Source organism: Carcharhinus amblyrhynchos, chromosome 9 (genome assembly GCF_965287045.1).
Source record: "Carcharhinus amblyrhynchos chromosome 9, sCarAmb.v2.hapA, whole genome shotgun sequence".
In the NCBI taxonomy this organism is placed as follows: Eukaryota; Metazoa; Chordata; class Chondrichthyes; order Carcharhiniformes; family Carcharhinidae; genus Carcharhinus; species Carcharhinus amblyrhynchos.
The window spans coordinates 5,334,616-5,348,945 of NC_137332.1; the positions used below are offsets into that span (position 1 = coordinate 5,334,616).

Consider the following 14,330-nt stretch of genomic DNA (forward strand, 5'->3'; position numbering starts at 1 on the left):
AACATTAACTCTGCCACTTTCTCTGCAGATGCTGTCAAACCTGCTGAGGGTTGTTTCACATAATTTTTCATTTGAATTCATTTTTGAAACGTTATTCCCCCCCCACCCTCCACTGTCCCACCCGCAACATCAACCATTTCTGCTAAAATAGGGAAATATATTTACCATCATTCGCAACTTCAAAATCCAATGATTGATTTTTGTAGTGTAATCACTCTCACTGTGCGAAACCTGGCACAAATGTGTAATTCCCACAAACAACAATGGGCTATTTTTCCGACGTTGACTGGACTTTAACGACCGCAATTATAAATGAATATTCATCTCATTGGCTCTTTATGGCAACTGTGCTTTGTGAAAAATAGAACGGTGGATTTGGCAATAGGACAATGGTGACTGTATTTCAAGTAATTATTCAGTAGTTGTCCGGCTTCCCTGGAGTGAGATACAGAGTCAGCGCACAAAACTGATACTGAGGTCTCCCTGCAAAAGAAAGCTGGCGTAGAGTTGCAGTTTCTGCCAGATAATATTTGATAACAGGGAGAGAACTGAATAGGGATTTACTTCTCAGAAAGTTTGAAAAATCCTCGGCAATTTTAAAACACTGTTTCGCATCGGGCAGGAATTGCAATGAAGTCGGCACAAACTTCAGCCGACATGGGACAACGTCCCACATGATGGGCTTGGATTGAGGGTAATGAGCCGTGTCTGATATTACTTCCCCTTGGTGCAATCGTTAGTTGCTGGTTTCACCTCCAGGTTATTTTGTTATCACAGGAAGTAGCTACAGTTAGTGTCATTCATTTGTGGGAAAGCATTTGGGCAGAAGAAAAGAAGATTTTTGCTGATGGGATGAAATGAAGTGAGTGAGGATGAAATGAGATGAGTGGAGGTTCTTATGGATAGAAACAATAGCCAATGGCTTGTTCAGTGATGTACATGCTACATGTACTATGTAAGATCTTGTTGATATAAAGCTGTTTGTGTTCCATGGTGATTGAAAAGCCGCTAGCTAATGAATGGAAAATTTATTGTCATATCTTGTATCCAGCAAACTGAAAGAAAGTTTTGTGAATAGTTTCAGAGATGACAGCAGATAAGAGCAGGAATTACTCAGGCCTTGAACCACATGGGTACAATCTTCTCTCTCTTCCCCCACCCCCATCCTTCACTTCCTTAATGACATTATCAACCATCCAACCAATAAAGAATAGCGTCTCCTGGCACTGAGGGAACAGGTCGATAATAAAGTATCTACTTATGTTCCAGCAGGAGAGCACAATGATGCAAACTTCGTGAGATTCCATTTGTCCCAACATGGAAATGTTGAGGAGAGAAACATTTTGCCTCTCTGGCCATTTCTGGATCACAAATACCCAGTTTCCCTTCATTCTTTTCTTCAGTATGAGTCTCTCCAATGGTCTCTTCAAATTGCTGTGTTTGTTGGCCTGGATAGTCTCCCTGTGCCGTCCGTTCCAAACCTTTACCGCCTGAGAGAGTCATCAGTAAGAAAGAAATTCTTATATAAATGTTAACTTCCTCAGAATGTCAATGTCGTTCCACAGCAACTTCCCGACTCTCGGAATGGAAAGCGCCCCTTTCTCCCAAACTTCTTGACTTAGACCAGGTGGGACTCAAGAAGCGAAGTGTGTCCCCAGACATTGTGGGAAAAGGGATCTGGGTATCATGGGAAGGAGTGAGGGATCCAGACATGAGGGGCTGAGGTTTCAGACATTCGGGTCTGCGAGTCCATACCTCATGGTGGAGGGGAAGGGCTGGACTCATATCTTCTTTAAACTTTCCCCCCTTTACTTGAAATTTATGTCCCTTAGTAATTCAAATTCCTACCCTGGGGAAACAACTGACTATTCATTCCATCCACACCCCTCATCATTTTGTAACCTTCTATCAGGTCAGGTCACCCTCTCAGCCTCTAAAGTTCAAGTGAAGAAAAAAGTACGTTTGTCCAACCTCTCTTCAAAGTTAATCCCCTCCAAACCAGGCAACGTCCTGGTAAATGTTTTCTATACCTTCTCCAAAGCTTCCACATCCTTCTGGTAGCGTGGCGACCAGAGCTGTACTCAATATTTCAAATGTGACATAATTGAAATTCTAAACAACTGCAAAATGCTTGGCCATTTTTATACTCTATGCCACAGCCAATGTTGACAAATGTGCCATATGCCTTCTTGGCCACCTTATCCACTTGCGATGCCACTTTCAGGGAAACATGGACTGTGTATCTAAATGGTAGGCTTATGAAGAAGATAAGGAGGCATGGGATAGAAGGAAATTTGGCCAACTGGATAAGTAACTGGCTGTATCATAGAAGACAGAGGGTGGTGGTGGAGAGAAAATTTTCAGACTGGAGGCCAGTTACCAGCGGTGTACCACAGGGGTCAGTGCTGGGTCCTCTGCTATTTGTGATTCTTATCAATGACTTGGAAGAGGGGGCTGAAGGGTGGGTTAGTAAATTTGTTGACGCCACCAAGATTGGTGGAGTAGTGGATGAGGTGGAGGGCTCTTGCAGGCTGCAAAGAGACATTGATAGGATGCAGAGCTGGGATGAAAAGTGGCAGATGGAGTTTAAATCTGACAAGTGTGAGGTGATTCATTTTGGTAGGACAAACTTGAATGCAGATTACAGGGTCAACGGCAAGGTTCTGAGGAATGTGGAGGAATAGAGAGATCTTGGGGTTCATTTCCACAGATCTCTGAAGGTTGCCACTCAAGTGGATAGAGCCATGAAGAAGGCTTATAGTATGTTAGCATTTATTAATGGGGGTTTGAGTTTAAGAGCCATGGGGTAATGCTACAACTATGCCGGATGTTGGTGAGACCACATTTGGAATATTGTGTGCAGTTCTGGTCACCTCATTATAAGAAGGATGTGGAAGCATTGGAGAGAGTGCAGAGGAGATTTACCAGGATGTGGCCTGATTCGGAGGGTAGGTCTTATGAGGAAAGGTTGAGGGAGCTGGGGCTTTCCTCTTTGGAGTGGAGGAGGAGGAGAGGCAACTTAATAGAGGTTTATAAGATGATGAGAGAGATAGATAGAGTGGACGTGCAGAGACTATTTTTTCGGGTGGATGTAGCTGTTATTAGGGGTCATAGCTATAAGGTTCATGGTGGGAGATATAGGAGGGATGTCTGAGGTAGATTCTTCACTGTGGTTCAGGTGTGGAATACACTGCCTGCTGTTAGTGGAGTCAGACACTTTAGGAACTTTCAAACGGTTATTGGATAGGCACATGGAGCTCACCAGAATGATAGTGAGAGGATAGCATGATCTTGGAATTGGACATAGCTCGACACAACACTGAGGGTCGAAGGGCCTGTACTGTGCTATAATGTTCTATGTTCTATCCCTTTTTATGTGAATGCTTCTAAATGTCCTGCCATTTACTGTAGCCTTGCCTCCTGCATTTGACCTTCTAAAATTCATCACTTCGTATTTGTCTTCATGAAGTTCCCTCTGCTATTTCTCCATCCAAGTCTCCAGCCTATCTATATTCTGCTGCGTCCTTTGGCAATCCTCTCACTATCTGCAGCTCCCTCAGTCTTTGTGCCATCTGCAAATCTACTAATCAGACCACCTACATTCTCCTCCTAATCATTGATGCAAGTTGCAGGTAACAGGGGTCCCAAGTGATCCTTGTAAAATGCAACTGATCACAGATCTCCAGTCAGAAAAACACCCTTCCACCGCTGGCTTTCTGCCCTCTACAACCAAGCCAGGTCTGTATCCATCTTATTAGCTCACCATGGATCCCATGTGACTTCACCTTCTTTATCAGCCTGCCATGAGGGACCTTGTCAAAGGCCTTGCTAAAATCCATATAGGGGTTGTGGCACAGGCTGGGGTGATGATGGTGTGCAGTGTCGGTTGGGTAAGAGGATGTCACCTGAGGGGGGATTGGATGGTGTGTTTTTTTGGGTGGCGAATGGTCAGGGCAGGTGGGGGGGGGTGGATTTGGGTCCAGGATGTTTATTGTTCATCTCAGGGGTTCAGGTGGAGGAACTCCTCGTTGTTTGGGAATAGCATTAGAGGTGGGTGTTTATTTGAGGGGAATGATGTGACGGTGTTCTCCTCAGGGTGTATGGGATGTACCGTGTGGGGCTTGATCTGGGTGTTTAAAATACTTATTCTAAAGGTAGGATTTTTTTTTTCCTTCTAACTCATAAAGAGTGACTATTTACAAAGATGTTGCCTGGATTGGGTGGCATGCCTTATGAGGATAGGTTGCGGGAGCTCGGTCTTTTCTCCCTGGAGAGACGAAGGTTGAGAGGTGACCTGATAGAGGTTTATAAAATGTTGAGAGGTATAGATAGGGTGGATTCTCGGAGGCTATTTCCCAGGGCTGAAATGGTCGCTACGAGAGGACACAGGTTTAAGGTGCTGGGGAGTAGGTACAGAGGAGATGTTAGGGGTAAGTTTTTCACTCAGAGGGTGGTGAGTGAGTGGAATCGGCTGCCATCGGTGGTGGTGGAGGTGAACTCATTGGGTTCTTTTAAGAGACTTCTGGATGAGTACATGGGATTTGATAGGATTGAGGGTTATAGGTAAGCCTAGGAGGTAGGGATATGATCTGTGCAACTTGTGGGCCAAAGGGCCTGTTTGTGCTGTAGTTTTTCTATGTTCTACCTTCTATTGGCCAGATTTTCTAGCCACTCGGCCAGATGCTTTCCAGCAGCGCAGGTGGCTCGCCATTGGTTGCTGGTGGGATCTTCCAGTCGTGCCAAGGTCCAATGTGTTTTGTGTGGCTCGCCCTCTCTGCCCATTCTGGGGAATGGAGTGTGATGGGGGGAGGAGGGTCTCCATCGGTGGGACTGGATGATCCTGTTGACGGGAAGGACTGAGAGAATCAAACCATGCAGCAGTGTAAACCTGGCAGAAACACCCAAAGTTAGCAATTCAAATCACTTTGCCGGATGTTTCCCAAGCTATCCAGGTGATGTTAGAACTGAACCCTGGCGCCGTGAGGCAGCAGTGCTAATGATTGTGCCATCGTGCTGCCCCAAGACACCAAAATCTACCTTGTTATCTATGAATGTACCTTTTTACTGGAATTAGTTGCCATGACAAAGTTTTTTTCTCAATTTTTCTTTCACTTTCTGTGTATATTTGTTAAACATCTTTTTTAAACATTTACAAATTAAAAATTAACCCAAACGAAGGATATCTGCTGCCGCTACTCGCTACAGCTCGTCCAAAAAATAAGAATGAAAATATATAAGGACAAAGAGTAACCTACCATCAGCACAAATGTGGGGCGTTATTACGAGACTGCAGCTCAGAGCTTCAATACTGGCAGCTTTCAGAATCCGAATTGAAAGTTGAAAATCAGCGCTCTTTCAACACACTTGTGCATGCACTGGAACTTCCATGTTGTTGCGATATGCACATGGGGAATACAATCGACTCAAGCCAATATTCAGTCCAGAGTTTTTCACTGTGGGAATTTCAGAGAAGGGTCATGAGGATGCTCCCCAGTACGGAGGGATTATCTTCTGAGGAAAGGTTAAAACAGGTTGGGATCCTACTCATTGGAATTGAGAAGAATGAAAGGTGATCTCAATTTTGGATCATGAAGGTGCTCGACGGGACAAATCCTGAGAAATGTTTCCCTTCATGACAGAGTTTAGGACCTGAGGGCATAGTCTGAGAATAAACAGCTGCCAATTTAAGACTGAGATGAGGAGGAATTACCTCTCTTTGAGGGTTATAAGTCTTTGGAAATACTTGCCCACAGGGAGCCTTTGGGGAAGTCTTTGTGAATATTTAATGGTTGGGATAGATAGATTGATCATCAGTTCGGCAATCAAGGGATATGGGAAAGGACAAGAAAGTGGATGTGAGGAATGCTGGATTAGCCGTGACCTCACTGAATGGCAGAGCAGGGTCAACGGGCTGCATGGTCTACTTCAGTTCTTATTTCTTACGGTTTTATGGTTCAATTTAACCTGAGAAATCATTCATTAAAATCCAGTCATTTGGGGACAATTGGACATCAGGAGGGAGGTAAAAATTAGACGCAAAGAGGAAGCTATGAGGAGAGGCTGAATAAACTAGGCTTGTACTCATTAGAGTTTAGAAGAATGAGGGGAGATCGCATTGAGACATATAAGATGATGAATGGGATGGATAGGATAGAGGTGGAGAGACTCTTCCCGCTCAGAAAGGACAGTAGGACTAGGGGGCACAGCCTCAAGATAAAGGGGGGGCGGTTTAGAACAGAGTTGAGGAGGAACTTCTTCACTCAAAGGGTGGTGAATCTCTGGAATTCTCTGCCCGTTGAAGTGGTGGAGGCTGCCTCGCTAAATATTTTTAAGACGCGGGTTGATGGGTTTTTGATGAGAGATGGGATTAAGGGTTATGGGGAGAGGGTGGGAATGTGGAACTGAGCCACGACAGATCAGCCATGATCTTATTGAATGGCGGGGCAGGCTCGAAGGGCTAGATGGCCTACTCCTGCTCCTATTTCTTATGTTCTTATGTTCTTAAGGTAAAAGATGGGCGCTATGCCAGTGGTCGCTCCCTTCAATGAAACTGAGTTGATTATGAGGTTGATTATCTCTCCCACCGTTTTGCTGTGTTTAAATTGTTCTTTTCCATTATCTATCACAAGGTACAACATATCGCTTTATAGAATTCCCTCAATCGAAAGAACCATTCCAAAGAGCGAATGATGGCCTGTGCGGTTCTGTTCACTACCAAGCCACCTCTAACTTTAGTATCTACGGTAGCCAACTCACTGCTCACCGAGACCAGTCTGCAGGTGGCCAGTTTCACCTATTCGCATATTAGAGCTCTGTCGAGAAGTTCACTCCCATCCATCAATTCACTGTAAGTAAATGGACTTCGCTATCCAGGATTCCAGGTCGTGCCCAGGTTATTCAGTGTTTGATCAATCCTTGCTTTTCACAGGGCTGCTGCCTGCAATCTCGCACTGAACATCTTAAGCCCCAAACTTGAGCAGCTTGGCCATCGTTTCAGCAGACCTTGGAAAATCTGACGGCAGAAATTCCGATCACCGGTGGAAATGATCTGCCAAAAATTAAAAAGGAAAAAATTGCATACTTACTTTTCCTGAGCAGCTCTGCTGAAACTCCCGCTGTGTACAACAGCCTCAATCCGAGCACTCATCTGACCAAACCTCAGAGAGTCTCAAGAGATTGCCAACCATTTCCCCTTTTGATGCAGTAGGTCTGGGAACACCCACTGAGGTCTCGGTTCCAAAAGGCAGTTTTGCATTGAACAGGGATCTTTGCATTTAAAAAGTATATATCTGTATTTCACTTCCTAAATATTTCTTTTAAGTAGTTAATACTACTGCTATTGACTCACTCATATGATACATTTTAAATTTATTTTATTTAATTAACATGAGTATTATTAATATGTGTAAATAAACAAAATTTTATTTGTTTTAAATTTGTACAAGTGCTATTTACATAGAACATAGAACATTACAGCGCAGTACAGGCCCTTCGGCCCTTGATGTTGTGCCGACCAGCGGAACCAATCTAATGACCCTCGAACCTAAACTATTCCAATGTTATCCATATGTTTATCCAATGACCATTTGAACGCCCTTAAAGTTGGTGAGTCCACAACTTCTGCAGACAGGGCATTCCACGCCCTTACTACCTTCTGAATAAAGAACCTACCTCTGACATCTGCCCTATAATTATCACCCCTCAATTTAAAGCTATGTCCCCTCATGTTAGCCATCACCATCCGAGGAAAAAGGCTCTCACTGTCCACCCTATCTAATCTTCTGATCATCATTTGAAGTCATAAAATCATAAGAGGCAAATTTAACCTTTCTACCTGCCATGAGAATCGTAACACCGAGAGGCGGGCCAAGGAAAGATCTCTTGACCCCAGGTGGAATTTTCCAGTTTTACAAAGAACAAAGAACAAATTTTGGGGCAAATGTGGCCGGAAATACTCATAGAATTCCTGCAGTGCATAAGGAAGCCATTCGGCCTATCGTGCCTGCATCAAGATGAATCCTACCCATGTCCTATCCCCATAATCCCATGAACTTACATTGCTAACCCTACTCTCACTGAGGGGCAATTTAGCATGGCCAATCAACATAATATTTTCATCTTTGGGCTGTGGAAGGAAACTGGAGCATTGGGAGGAGATGCAGGCCGGCATGAGCAGAACATGCAAACTCTGCACCGTCACCCAAGGCCCACATCCCTCAATCTGTGAGGGAGGGGTGCTAACCACTATGCTCTAAGTGTGCATTGTGTCAATATGTAACTTTGACAAGGTCCATCATGGCAGAAGATGAAGTCACAGGGGATCAGAAGTGAACTGGCAAGATGGATACAGAATGGACTTGGTCATAGAAAACAGAGGATAACCGTGGAAGGGTGTATTTCTGAATGGAGAGCTGTGACAAGTAGCATCCCTCAGGGATCTGTGCTGGGACGTTTGCTATTTGTAATATATGTGTAAACGATTTGGAAGAAAATGTAACTGGTTTGATTAGTAAGTTTGTAGATGGACACAAATGTTTGTGGATTTGTGGATAGCGATGAGGACCATCAGAGGATACAGCAGGATATAGATTAGTTGGAGACTTGGACAGAGATGGCAAATAGAGTGTAATCTCGACAAATGTGAGATAATGCATTCATCTGGACAAATGTGAGGAGAGGTTGGAGAAACTTGGTTGGTTCTCACTTGAACCACATGGGTCGAGGGGCGACTTGACAGATGTCTATGAGATCAAGAGGGGTGTGGACAGGGTTGATAGTGTTATGCTTTTTCCCAGGGTGGAAGAGTCAATTACACAGAGGGGCATAGGTCTAAAGTGTGTGGAGCAAGATTTAAAAGGTGTACAAGGTAACCTTTTTTTTACACAGAGGGTGGTGGCTGCCTGGAATTTGTTGTCAGGGGAGGTAATGGAAGCAGATACAATACTGACTTTTAAGGGGCATCTTGACAAATCATGAATAGGATGGGAATAGAAGGATATGGTCCCCAGAAAGGTAGGGGGTTTTAGCTCAGTTGGGCAGCATGGTGGGTGCAGGCTTGGAGGGCCAAAGGACCTGTTCCTGTGCTGTAATTTGCTTTGTTCTTTTTAATATGTGTGGCCTGTTTATAAGTATTTGTGTGTTTTAATTTAGAATATGGTCAAAACTTCTTGAACTATAACCTGGATACCTGCATGAGATTGATCAAAAGAGAGCTCCATTTTGGGCCAAAGAAATTCTAAATATCATTAGTATTCTTCTGCCTTGCTTACTTTATTTATAATTCTCATTTAATTTTTCCTGTATGTTTCAATAAAGTATTTGTATAATTTCATACTGAAAGGTTTGTTTAGTTTCAATAAATCATTAGTAGAATTGTGTAGTTTAATGGAGAATATTTATTAAAAATACTGCTATAAATAAGCTTTGATACCACATTAACACTTAACATTTTACTTCAGCAGCTGGTCTAACATGTTTAATTGCTTCATCTTTTCAAGTTTCTTGCAAAATGTTTCTCTAACGACAATCAATAAAATATCTATACATTAACACGACAATTCAGTTGTCGCTAAACAAGGAGGTGAGGGATGGATATGAGGAGGGGAGGGGGAGTGAGAGAGAGGAGGAAAAGGATGTGAGGTGGTGGTGGAGGGGGAAAATGAGAAACAGAAGGGTTTGTAGCGTGTCCCTTCCATGCCTACATGAAGTCTCAAAAAGAACTTCAGTTAAGCATCAAGTGAAAAGTGTGATGTTCCAGCGGTGGTAGAACATGGCTCCAGATTTTCAAACTGCACTGGATACTGAGTTCACAGCAGCTTCCAGGAGACTTGCACTTGTCATTGTAAGTGATGTGCCTTCCTGATGCATTTGAACCAGCCGAGATACACAAGGATCAATGCTGCACTAGACTCTTAAAATAGGATTAAAAACTGCTTCAAATACATTGCAAATTCCAAAGGCTGAATTTTTTCCCAGACACGACGCCAGCTTTGTTATTAATAAACATTAATGGAATTTATTTTTAAAAATTCATTTATGGGACATCAGCATCGCTGGCTGGCCAGCATTTACTGCCCCCCCCCACACCAAGTTGCTACAAGGCAATTGAGAGTCAACCAGACTGCTGTGGTGTTGGAGTCACATGTAAGCCAGCCCAGGTAGGGACAGCAGATTTCCTTCTCTAAAGGGCATCAATGAACCAGATGGGTTTTTCCAACAATCAATGGTTTCATGGCCATAGATCCTTAACTCGAGATATATTTTAAATTGAATTCAATTTCCACTGTCTGCCGAGGCAGGATTTGAACCACAGTCCCGAGAACATTAGCTGAGTTTCTGGATTAATAGTCTAGTGAAAACATCACTTCATCTTGAGTTGTCATGGCAAAGTTGTAAAAAAAAGACTTCTAAAATCATTTTATTTGTAAATTAAACAACTTTTTAAAACATGTAACAAAAAAAACCCAAAGAATATCTGCTGCCTCAGTGCGCTGCAGCTAGACCAAAAAATAAAAATGCAAATAAATGAGGGCAAAAACTCACCTAACAGCTGCACTGGTGATGGAGCTTTTGGCACGAGTCCATTTCAGGGAGTTAGGACCGACAGCTTCCTTACTTCATGATGTGGAGATGCCGGCATTGGACTGGGGTAAACACAGTAAGAAGTCTGACAACACCAGGTTTAAGTCCCACCGATTTATTTGATAGTAAACTCACAAGCTTTCGAGGTTTGCCTCTTCGTCAGGTGAATGGAGAGTTCTGGCCTCAGACAGAGCATATAAAGCACAGACAGTTTACAGATTACTGATTAGAATGTGAATTTTACACCTAACCTGCTATTCAAGTCTTAAAGTGGCCGACAACATGAGTGGAGGGTCAGCTTCTGATCTTTGGGTAAGCGTTCTCCAAGGCAGCCTTCACAACACACGACAGCGCAGAGTCGCTGAGCAGAGACTGATAGCCAAGTTCCGCACACGAGGACGGTCTCAACAGGGATCTTGGGTTCATGTCGCACTATCTGTAACCCCCGTGACTTGCCTGGGTTTGCAAAACCTCACTTACTGTACTGTCTGGAGACAATACACATCTCTTTAACCTGTGATCAGTGCTCCTTCCACTCACATTGTCGGCCACTTTAAGACTTGAACAGCGGGTTAGGTGTAAAGATTCACATTCTAATCAGTAATCTGTAAACTGTCTGTGCTTTATACGCTCTGTCTGAGGCCAGAACTCTCCATTCATCTGACAAAGAGTTTAACCTCGAAAGCTTGTGTGAGTTCACTATCAAATAAATGGGTTGGACTTAAACCTGGTGTTGTCAGGTTCCTTACTTCATTCATCATTCTCATTTAACTGTGCTGTATGTTTCAATAAAGCATTTCTATAATTTCATATTGAAAATGTTTGGTGTGTTTCAATAAAGCATCAGGAGGATTTTGTCGATTAGTGAAGAATGCCTATTAACAAAAAATGTTGTAAAACGTTGTGAACAGCTAACTAAGCATCTTGCTTCAGCAACTTCAGTGTTGTATAACTGCCTCAGCTTTGCAAATTTCTTACTGCGAATTATTTTGCAGCGTGTCCGGACATACCAGGGAATCAATATGCCTCAGATCCAGCCAGGCGTGCAACTCCGAGCGAATATCTGTTCAATTATCCCCGTCAGTGTAACTGCAAAGATGAAATTAAAGGAGGGTAACTTCAGGATTGACAGATAAAGAGAAAAGGATTTTCCATGATGTAAATAGAGAAATCACGGGTGATTACCGGGTAATAATTAGATATCTGATGTCCTAATTTATTTATTTTTTGGTCCATCGTTGTTGCAGACCAGCGGCAGAAAGATAGAGCCGGCAACAGAAACTAAATTTTGGCGCACTTAACTTCGTTGAAAAATAGCGCCCGAACTTCCGCTGGGGTTAGCAGCCTTCAGTGCAGCCTTTTGTGAAGACCCTAACCACACCCTCTTGCTGCGTCGCGCTGGGGCCTGCGCAGATGGCTGCGCTGAAGTCTGCTGATTCAATCGGGAGTTCGGGCGCATTTTTCAAAGCCGGTGAGCGTGTGGAAAAAAAAGTTGTATTTTGTTTCAGAAAGCCCAGAGCTTTGCACCGCTATTGGGAAGTTATTGAAACGGCGGAAGGTTAAGGGCCGCCAGAAATAAAGTAGAATTGTGCACACAAACCTGCTTTGAAAATTAATTCCGAACCGATCAGCAGCGAAGCTATTAGGCGGACCTGCACCGCGCCCCAATCTGACGCGTCCAGGCTGGAAACACCTACTGAGGTTCAGCTCAGAAGGAACAGTTTTACATTGAACCGATTAGCCCGCTAATTTAAAAATTACATCAAAGATTTTTAAATCTTTACTGCTCTTTATCCTTGATATTTAACATTATTGTTTCTGGCTCGTTTAAAATTCATTTTTTTTTATTTTCTTATGAGTGAAAATGAATATTATTGAATGTGTAAATGTATTAACTTAGGATGTGGAAACTGAATGTTTAATTGGCAAGGTGATAGTTCAGGTCTTCTCGCACTATGATTTGGATGCCTGTATGAGATTGAGCAAAAGAGAGTTCACATTTTGGGCCATGGACAATCTAGATATGTTTATCATTTAATATCCTTCTGCTTTGTTTACTTTATTCATCATTCTCATATTTAACTGTTTTGTATGTTTCAATCAAACATTTGTATAAATTCATAGTTAAATGCTTTTGTTTCAATAAAGCATCAAGAGGATTTTGTACATTAACGGAGAGCATCAACAAAAGAAATGTTTAGTGGAAAACTTGGTTAACGTTTAAACGTTTTGCTTTTGCAACTTCACTATTGTATAATTGCTTCAGATTTGCAAATAACTTACAGAACATTTTCTCTCCAACAACAATCAATGAAATATTTTTGAACATTAACGCAACAGTTCAGTTGTCTTTTTAAAAGGTGGTTAGAGAAGGATATGAGCAGGGGATAAGGGGAGTGGGGAAAGTGAAGGGGGGGGGTAGAAGAAAGGGAGAGAAAGATCACATCAGCTTACAGGAGACTTGAAAATGTCATCTTTAAGAATACGCGTTCACGTTTGAAGGAGACAAGATGCACAAAGATCAAAGTTGTACCAGGGAGTGTCTTAAAATTGGTAAAAGCGTCTCTTTTGACACCAACCAAATAAACAAACTCAAATTAACTTAGGGACAAATTAAAAGGGGCAGCCTGAACTAAAAACAAAGTCGAAAGGAAACTTAAAACATTAATTCAAAATGTGATTGTCAGGGTTTATAACACACCCCAGCCCCTGCGGTGCCCAGTGGGCATGGGAAGTGAAATTGAGATAAGCACTGCATAAAATATATAGGCAAATCCAAATGGACTTCAGCTGAAATTTATTTACAGAAGTTTCATAGCCCCCCTGTCACAGAAAGTCTTGGGGCCAGAGTCCTATTTCACTTTTGTGGCTGGGATATATGGTACCAGAGGGGATAGGGGGAATAAAGGAAGGCCAACTTAACACTGAGGAGGAATTTCTTCTCTCAGAGGTTTGTGAGCCTTTTGATCTAATTACCACAGAAAGCCTTGGGGCTAGAATCCTACTTTACTTTTGTGATTGGGATAGATCGATTCTTTTCCGTCAGTAAGTGAATCAAGAGATGTGTGGATGGGCAAGAAAGTGGATGTGAGGAATTTTGGATCAGCTGTCATCTTAGTGAATGGTGGAGCAGGGTGGAGGGGCCACATGGCCTACCTCTGTTCCTATTTCTCATGATCTTATAGTTTCATTTAACATGAAAAGTTTTACATTAAAATAAAACATTTGGGGAATATTGGACACAAAGAGTGAGGCAAAAAACGGTAGCTCTCTTCAATGTAATAGAGTCGGACAGGTTGATTATCTCTCCAAAAAATGCTTTCACTGGCATACCACTTTGCTCTATTTAAACTGATCTTTTTAATCATTTGTCACAAGGTACAACGTCTCGCTGTACAGACTTTCCTTAACCGAAAGAACCAAAGAGCAAATGATGGCCTGTGCAGTTCTGTTCGCTACCAAGCCACCTCTAACTTTAGTATCTATGGTAGCCAACTCACTGCTCACCGAGACCAGTCTGCAGGTGGCCAGTTTCACCTATTCGCATATTAGAGCTCTGTCGAGAAGTTCACTCCCATCCATCAATTCACTGTAAGTAAACGGACTTCCCTATCCAAGATTCCAGGTCGTGCCCAGGTTATTCAGTGTTTGATCAATTCTTGCTTTTCACAGGGCTGCTGCCTGCAATCTTGCACTGAACATCTTAAGTCCCAAACTTGAGCAGCTTGGCCATCGTTTCAGCAAAGTTT

At 42.7% G+C, this 14,330-nt stretch overlaps 1 protein-coding gene across 1 annotated transcript in view; it reads left to right on the forward strand.

Moving 5' to 3' along the window:
* The first annotated feature begins 9,769 nt into the window (after positions 1–9,769).
* LOC145348254 (di-N-acetylchitobiase-like) overlaps positions 9,770–14,330 on the forward strand; it is a 59,290-nt gene continuing 54,729 nt past the window's right edge. Inside the window, exon 1 of the mRNA XM_080196455.1 lies at positions 9,770–9,841. Within this exon, the coding sequence (XP_080052581.1) occupies positions 9,770–9,841 (72 nt within the window). The remainder of the gene's footprint in view (positions 9,842–14,330) is intronic.